The 8,539-nt window shown below is 27.9% G+C and overlaps 1 protein-coding gene and 1 long non-coding RNA gene across 3 annotated transcripts in view; both read left to right on the forward strand.

Moving 5' to 3' along the window:
• The first annotated feature begins 246 nt into the window (after positions 1-246).
• Positions 247-2,875, forward strand: LOC107447074 (uncharacterized). Of its 2 annotated transcripts, none has more exons than XM_043050939.2 (4): positions 247-400; positions 1,288-1,394; positions 1,473-1,500; positions 2,538-2,875. In XM_043050939.2, exons 2-4 carry the CDS (start codon positions 1,322-1,324, stop codon positions 2,800-2,802), a joined length of 366 nt encoding a protein of 121 aa, XP_042906873.1. In that variant the 5' UTR covers positions 247-400; positions 1,288-1,321; the 3' UTR covers positions 2,803-2,875. The 2 variants fall into 2 exon arrangements, with proteins under 2 accessions (XP_042906873.1, XP_042906874.1); XM_043050940.2 differs by having other exon boundaries at positions 264-400; positions 1,278-1,394.
• A 3,239-nt stretch (positions 2,876-6,114) lies between these two features.
• The window catches only part of LOC107447065 (uncharacterized), a 6,128-nt gene continuing 3,703 nt past the window's right edge, over positions 6,115-8,539 (forward strand). The window contains exon 1 of the long non-coding RNA XR_011638106.1: positions 6,115-6,243. This is a non-coding gene — a long non-coding RNA (uncharacterized lncRNA). The remainder of the gene's footprint in view (positions 6,244-8,539) is intronic.

An 8,539-nucleotide genomic window follows, 5' to 3' on the forward strand; every position in this document is an offset into this window, starting at 1 on the left:
CAAATTTAAGCAATAAAATAAATAAATACGTAATTATAGAACGTTTACTTACATGAACTTAATATATGTACAACTTCTTAAAAGCATAAATAACAAATAAAAAAGAATTCTATGTAATCTACTTCACAATATAGAAATATTTGTATTCTTTTAAATTTTGGATTCAAAACTAAGATTAAAAACCTTTGGGAATTTCATATAATAAATTCTTTCAAATGTTACATAAAAACAATTTAAACCAAACAATAGCTACAGATCTTTTCCTCCATCGTCACTCAAGCTACAAATACACCTGTTAAACATTCCAATTTATGCTCTGAAATTCTAGCGATGAATAAAATCCACATCTGAAATTATCCTTTCATTTGCATCAAAAAAATCCATACGTTTTTCAACATAGGTAAGATGATTCTTTTTAAACACAGTGAGAAGTAAAATATTTTTACTTTGTTTAAATCTACAATGCACTGTGGTGCATCCATACAATAAGCTTCCATTTTATCAAAAAGAATTGCAAAAGCAAATGATTCTACATCTTAAATAATAAATTATATATTTAATTTTTATAATAAATTTTTATAATAAATTTTTATAATTTTCTTCCAATATTGCAATTTCCTAAAGAATTAAACACAGAAAAATTCTATATTCTATATAATCTACTTCACAATATAGAAATATTTGTATGCTTTTAAATCTACAAAAATTGTGCTATAAATAGCTTTTATAGTAACTCAAACATTTCACGTGTAGGATATGTTGCTATTGTATCTTATTTAACTAAAAAAATAATAGATTTAAGTGAGAAAAAGAAACGCAAATTTTTAAGCAAATGGTATTTTGGAATCACTTTCGAATTTATTTTTAACTTTTGTGACGGAAAAAATTGGCCTTTCCAAAATATTTTCTTGGATGAGAGATTATTCCTTAGCAATGGTTAGTAAATTGTGAAAAATTTATAAGTTAATTCAGAAATATTCCTTGTGGAAAAAATGAAAGCAGAATATTATGAGAAAAGAAATATTTCGTACGATTTTGTAACTTAAAATACTGTCTTCACTAATTAATTAGCATATTTAAATGCTAGCCCTTAAATCATTCGTATTTTACCTAAGTACTATGTGAAAATCCGATCATTTTAAGTTAAAAGTCATTAAAAACTTGCTCGAAAAGTGTGTTATAACTAAGTTTTTAAGAATAGAAATAACAGTATCTAACGCATATTTTTCAATATGGAATAATTTCTTATTGACGTATTAATGATAGCTATGATGCAGAAATTTTCAGATTGAATTTCGTGAAAAATATTTTTTCGAAGAACATGAAGTTTGGTGCTATTGGATTCTTTCTACTCCTTTTGTTAGCATCAGTTAGTTGCTCTTACTGGCATAAAGGTAAAGAAAAAACTTTTTTAAAATAATGCGAACAATACCTAACTTAAAAAAATAACTACCAGTTTCTTTTTTTTTCAGAGGGGAGAGAACTAGAAGAAAATATTGAGCAAGTATAATTTAAAAGATACATTTAGTATTAAGTAAACTTTTTTTTAAGAATTTATTATCATAGATCTATCGAGGATAGAATCCGAAGAAAAATTTTTTGAGATGAAATAAAACAAAATAAGTTATTACCTCATAACAGAACTGAAAGGATTACCACAATAAAAGAAATCCAAAAAACATACTAAATATTAACTTGTTATACCACTATAGGAGATGCTTAGAAGTTTGTAACAGGATGCAACGCCTTGAAAATCCAAAAGAAAAAAACAGTAAAATGAAATTAAAGTGGAGGCAATACCCTAAAGACGAATCTGCCATGTATGTCAGTGTCTCCACTTCGTACGTTATTTCATTTAAGGGTATTTCCTTTTTGAGTTTTAGGATGTTAAATCCTGTTACAAACTATATATATAGTTGATATTTAGGACAACTATATTGTTGGTACTTAGGACAGATGATAAAAGGAAAATCAGATCAAGCAGTTCAAAATCAGAATAAAACAATTTTTGATTAAAAAAAAAGTTAGGACAATTACAACTCCTAAGCAGGGAATATTCCCATGGGTTAAAAGTTCTTTACTTTCTGTTCAAAAAGCTATTTTAAGTGTTTTGAAGTATATTTTTTGCATAAGAATATGGCATAACTGAAAAGTTAATTATAAAATTTATGCTACCGGTAACAAAAATCTAAGATAATCAATGAAACCTGCCTGGTAAAATAAGGGCAAAGTTTCAATTTTTTTCTTCCTCCCCTGAGTGTTTGTGACCACCTCGTAAACAAAAACTGGCTAATTTGTATACTGCTCCTGTCTTTAACCAATCTCTGTGCTGATATTATATAACCCCAGAGATGAATCCTCTAGTCGTCAATCTAACATCTGGCGGTTTTCGATAACTTTGCAAAGCAAATGAACTTGTTAAATGAAACTATATATAATTTTAAAAATATATATATGCATCTTTCTTTAACTATCCTTACCCCTTCAATTAGCAATTGAAACTAATAACAATGTAGATCTTTGTATTATCTTTTCAGGAAATGTGCAAAGGAGGATGAAAGCTGCTCGAAGCTCATGTTAGGGGAAGGGCCAAAACATTGCTGCCCTCCAAAAGGTTGTTCGTGTGATTTAGAGGAAAAAGAATGCGGCTGTTACTATGACCGAATTGACATCACTTTTGGAAAAGATTGGGAAAAGCTTAGAGACATCATAAATGAAGAATACGAAGATCAATACGTAGAATACGAAGATAAAGTGAATCATTTTGTTTATTTAGTACATAAGACTACTGACAAAGACTAGTTCTCTTATCATTGTAAACAGCGCACAGGGCATAATAAAATATTTCATAATTTTTGTGTTTTAGTAAAGAAAACTAGGTTTGTTCTTTTTGTATTATTTTATAACAAAATTAAAAAAAAATATATATATCGCATGAGCAAGGGGGCAGGCAGCGGAGTGCAAGGGGGTGCACTTGCACCCCCCTGGCTTTCTTTATAAACAATTATAGAGTATAAATTTTTTTTTAAAAATATTTTTATTCAAAACCAAATAATTAAGTAATTATTGATACGTAACAATTAAAAAATTGTTTAATCAAACAAGAATTGTAATCGTCTTGTTAGCTGTCCAAATCTGTTTATAAATTTTTCAATGAATTCTGAGTCATCCTTGATTCTTCTCCAATGCACACTGAGCATGCACAAACTACTTAATCTCTTGTGAGACATTGTAGACCTATTCCATATTTTGATGCGTCGCATTGTACTAAAAGTGGGTTCAATAGTGCACGTAGTAGCTGGAAGAGTTAGACCAATTTTGATCGCTTCCGCTACCGCTAGATAAAACAGTGTGGCCTCAATAACTAAATCGATGTATTCGAGGAATTCATAAGAATTTTCATTATTCCTCCATATTTCGTACTTTTTTTAAAATATCTTGTTAACAATGAAGAAATGTATCTTGAAAAAAAATTATCAGATGAAAGTATATGTTATAACAAAACAAAATGTAATAGCAGAATATTTTTAATTTTTCTTTTTTTTTGGGGGGGGGGGGNTGGAGGGGGAGGGGTGGTTTGTTAGAGGGTTATACCCCCTTTTATATTTTTCTGCCGGCGCCCTTGCGCATGAGCTGAGATATTTATTGGTTCCAAAATTTCTAGGAGTCAATCTTATATAACTGAAAGAAGTACTCAATCGCGTCTAACTTTTCTGAAGTAAAACAAAGATTTAAAATCATCTATCAATTATCTTTTAATTTAAAAACTTCTAAAACAAATGAACAAAGTATTTAAAAAATTCCGGATTTAAAAACTTTATAAATTGAACTAACCAGAAAAGCCAATAACTTTTAATAATAAATCTGCAGTAAAATTACCGTATTTCATGTCAGCTTCACAGTCCAATCACACTATTAGTACAGTAGGTAGGTACAAATAGGTTTTTAAATGTTCATAAAAAAAACAATCATGCAAATTTGCGGAAATCTCTTAAGTACCCTCCTCATAGTACAATTTCGCGAGTCATGTTTGGCGGGAGGGAAAAGAAACGAGATAGGAAACTTATATACAACTATTCAAACATATGAAGTATTGTTTCTAGCTTGGCGAACAGAGTATCCTTTGGCCAAGGTTTCTAACATAGTTTTTTTTTTATATGCTCCTCTGAATCAAATGAAATCAATCCCAAGACCGTCTAACAGTTATATATGAGTTATATATGAGAAGAATATATGAGAGAAGTAATATAAGTTATATATGAGTTAGTTAGTAGAAGTTATATATGAGTTTTTTTTTGTAAGTATAATTATGCATTTGCATGTATTTGCGAAGCTGATATTGCCATCTAGATTAGTACTGTTTTCTAACATGTTGTGCAAAAACGCACAAACACTTTCCATTAGTTTTATACAAAAATAAAAAAAACAATACTCACAAAATTAAAAGGAAGAAACTAATTAAATAAAATTTTATAAAAGTAAGCTGTTCAAGGGTGGATTAATAAGGGGAAAATATTTTTTTATCTGTCAGACGTAAAATGAAAAAAAAAAAAAAAAGACGGATTATTTTATTTACAAAAAACAATGGCGAGTTGGAAGTTTCGATGAATATTAAGGAACATTAGTACGAAAGTGATGACGTTTTTCATTTCGTGTCATACAAAAATAAACTTATATTCTCTTTATAGCTCATTTTACGGCAGTAATTGTTTTTTGTTTGTTTGTTTCATTGTTTTGTTTTTTCAATTCTTAGTCTATGTTTGAGATGGATAGTTGTGAAGTGACTAATCCTTTGAATCATACATAGACACTGTGATTTCTAGGAATAATTAAGCAGTAAGTATTAGGGGGACCGGGAAGTAATATCGTTCGGAGTATTAAATTTTCGTTAGTCTTAAAAATCCGTTAATTTTTTTCGATCCAGCATTGGAAGGTTGTTGCTAATAAGGGTGAATACATCATTGATTAAAAATAAAATCTTGATAACAAATATCAAATGCACCGAAACGACATTACTTTCCTGTCCCCCTAATATTATTTGAAGTTTGACTTTTGTCGCATTGCACACGTAAACATTTTTCATTCCTTTCAATTGGAAAACATTAATAACAATATATAATAGATGATAGATATATAAATTACGGCAAAACTTTTATTTTTGGAATAGTTAAGATTAATTTGGGACAATAAGCTTAACTTTAATTCTTGGTGTTACTCAAAAGTCATAGCAATAGTAAAAATCGTATAATTCCTCTAAGACTAAACAATCAGGCTTTTATTATAATTATAACCAATAATACTAATAAAATACAATTTTTTGCCGGGAACTATAATTATTTTAATTTTGTTTGCTTTTGCAAATTTCTATAAAGAAGAAAAATATTTTTTTCCCTTTTATATTTAAGGGTCATATTCATTATTTTAGACAGAAAAGGGTTTTTGATTCTTCCATAATAACCTACAGTACGGTATTTCCTTATCAAGTATATAATTTAAAGTTCTTAATATTTTTTATTTCATTTTATTCAGGGAAATGTATTCTATTGTACCTATCAACAAGATTTTAAAGTTGAACGCATTTCTAAATGTTTTCAAAGTTTAAGTTATAAAAAAGCTCACAAGGTTCACATGAACACATTTCGATAAGTAAATTATACAAAAAGTATTTATTAGTTACTTCATAAATAAAACAAATATCTGTATTATAATTCTATGTTGGTTAACATGGAGGAAATATAATCCCTCAGGAGGGTTAGCAATTTAATTAAAATAGTCTGGGTGAAAAATAATAAATGCATACGAGTTAATATACTTATTGTCTACACGAATTTTGACCTTAAAAAAATTAGAAATCTAACGCAGAAAATAAGTAATTGTACAGCGTTTACTTACATGAACTTATTGCGTTACTTTTTAAAAGTATAATATACAAATATTACGATTAAGAAAAGAACTTTTAATAAGTGAAAGTTGTAATCATAACTTTGAGATACTTACATTCTTCTAAATTTTGGACACAAAAATGGCAATAAAAACCTTGATGATCTTAATTTTTGATGTTCCATAAAAACATTTTGATCAGTCAATAGCAGCAGAACTCTTCACTCAATTACATGTCATTCAACCACCTGCCTAATATAAATTAGAATTTATGATCTGAAATTCACAGCGATTAATAAAATCTGTATCTAGATTTGTTTTCTTTCATTTACCACAAAAAATCTATACGTTGTTCAACATTAGGTAAGATGCTTCCTTTTAATCAGTGAGGGAAATGAAACAGTTTTACCTTCTTTTTTACTTTACAATGCACAGTGGTGCATGCATACCATAAATTTACATTCTTTCGAAAGTTTCCAGTGCGATTGTGAAAGCAAACGATTCTATTATAAATTTAATTTTAAACTTTTTCAAGACAGCTGTTTCCTAATGCTAAAATATATAGAAAAATTGTGCTAAAATCAGTTTTCAAATTTTGCACACCTAACACATCGTTGTTGTAAAAGTAATTGATAATCTAAAAGCATTTAATTAAAAAGTAATATATATATTTAGGCTAGAGAATTAACACATTAAGCAAACGATTTTTTAATATCGGTTTCTAATTTATCTTCAACTTTTGAAGAAATGTGACTCATGAAAATATTTTTTTAGGTAAAAAATTATTCCACAACAATAGTTAATTGTGTAAATTTAAAAGATTATTTTAATAAATTTTTTATAGAAAATATGAACGCGGAGTGTTTCCATTCTCTAATGTTAGAAGATATAAATATACACTAAGTCAATTTTTGGATAATTTATTGCTGTATGCATGGTGAGGGGGGAAAAAGAACGATATCACCCAGCTAAATTTTTATTCTAATAATCGAATTTTTATTTATTAAGGAGTTAATCTTTATGTTAATTAATTAGCGCTAACTATTAAAGGATAAGCATCCTTTTTCCCCGGATGCATGTGGATTCGTGTTTATCAGAATATGAAGCGTAGCCAGAAACATGATCTCGATACTTCGGTGAGGAGAGCGGTCGAAAATTAATTCGACATTAATTTACTTTTTGCGTTTTCTCCATGTGTGGAAAACTTTTAATCAAATGGAAAATTTGTTGCACGATTAAAAAATTTGTTTATCCAAAGATGATTCCATGAAAACAAATATTTTTAAATAATTATTTATCATTATTTTATTTAGTAATAGTCAAAAAAGATGTTGGTTTGTAAGGAATATAAATTTTTGCATCATTTTAAATTATGGAATTTTAAGTGAGAAAAATTACAAAGTTACAGAAAAACAGTCTAATAGTTCTTGAGAATAAAAATTTTGCAATTACGTTTTGTCTTTGAAATTTTGTAACTCGCAAACTATTTCAGCGATTTTATACAAATTTCGTTTTTTTTATCATTTACAGTCACTTAGTTAAAATTTATGTAAAAATTTGCATACTTCGCAATACAACAATTTTTCAACTAATTAAAAATTAAATAATAGCGAAAAATTAAAAATGATTTTCTATTGAATTACCTTTAGATAAATACATTAAGCTAATGAAGAAAAAAAAATTTCGACATAGTTAAATGTCGAAATTTTTTTTTCTTCATTAGAAACACATAAAAAATAAAAATAACTTTAAAGGGATTTTAGACTACTCTCTTGACAAAAACTATTTTGACCATACCTCCCAGAATGCGGTTGTCCTCATATCTTTCAAGTCATCAAAAAAAGAATTGTTTATCCACAAAAACTGCATTTTTCTGCAGATCCGCCAAAAAGAATTAAAAAGAGGTGTGTTTATTTAGAAAGTATTTCTATGAATTTTATATTTCTATGTATTTCTCTGCATGGTTTCGTTTCTGATTTCATAACTAAGTTAATATTAATTAATCAGCATTTTAAAGGTCAACATCCTGAATAATTAAGAATGACTCAAATAAGTTATCAAACCAATTTGAATTATTAAGTTGGAAGAGTAACAACTTATAGGTTAAAAAATAGATCATAAATATACTAAATAACTACGGAAAGATACAATATTTTTTTTTTCCTTCAATAAATATGTTGCTTTTTTGACCGGCTCAGATTTTTGACTCATGAATTAAGAAGGATGGGAGTTACTTCGGGTCAAAAATCATCCAAAATCTGTAGTTCAAAAAATTTGTTGACACAGCTTAGTTTTTAATAACGAAAAAAAAAAAATGGCTCTCTTTTTTTAGCAATATGGAATGATTTGAAAATGTAACTATTAATAATAGTTATGATAATGAAAGCAAATTTACAGGGTTTAGTAAACTTGTAAAGTTAATAACACAGATATTTTTTTAGTTCGATTTTGTAACTTGAATTACTGTTGTTGCTGTGCCGTAAACCGGGGCGAGTCTACCCATTTTTTCAGTTTGTCAACTTTCAAGTGGTCAAACTTTTGTAAATATTAAAGAAAAAAGGCTTTTAATAGGTGTTTCGGAATCGCTATTTATCCCTCTTTAAAGCTGTGAAATCGATTTTAGAAAATATTAACAGTTACGCTGTTACTGTATATTTTT

This window comes from Parasteatoda tepidariorum, chromosome 10 (genome assembly GCF_043381705.1).
Source record: "Parasteatoda tepidariorum isolate YZ-2023 chromosome 10, CAS_Ptep_4.0, whole genome shotgun sequence".
In the NCBI taxonomy this organism is placed as follows: domain Eukaryota; kingdom Metazoa; phylum Arthropoda; class Arachnida; order Araneae; family Theridiidae; genus Parasteatoda; species Parasteatoda tepidariorum.

What these genes read in the sequence shown, in the direction of transcription:
- LOC107447074 (XM_043050939.2), top strand. Translation starts at nt 1,322, where the DNA reads ATGAAGTTTGGTGCTATTGGATTCTTTCTACTCCTTTTGTTAGCATCA. An exon ending in TTGCTCTTACTGGCATAAAG is followed by an intron (nt 1,395 to 1,472) that starts GTAAAGAAAAAA and finishes TTTTTTTTTCAG; the next exon opens with AGGGGAGAGAACTAGAAGAA. An exon ending in GAACTAGAAGAAAATATTGA is followed by an intron (nt 1,501 to 2,537) that starts GCAAGTATAATT and finishes TTATCTTTTCAG; the next exon opens with GAAATGTGCAAAGGAGGATG.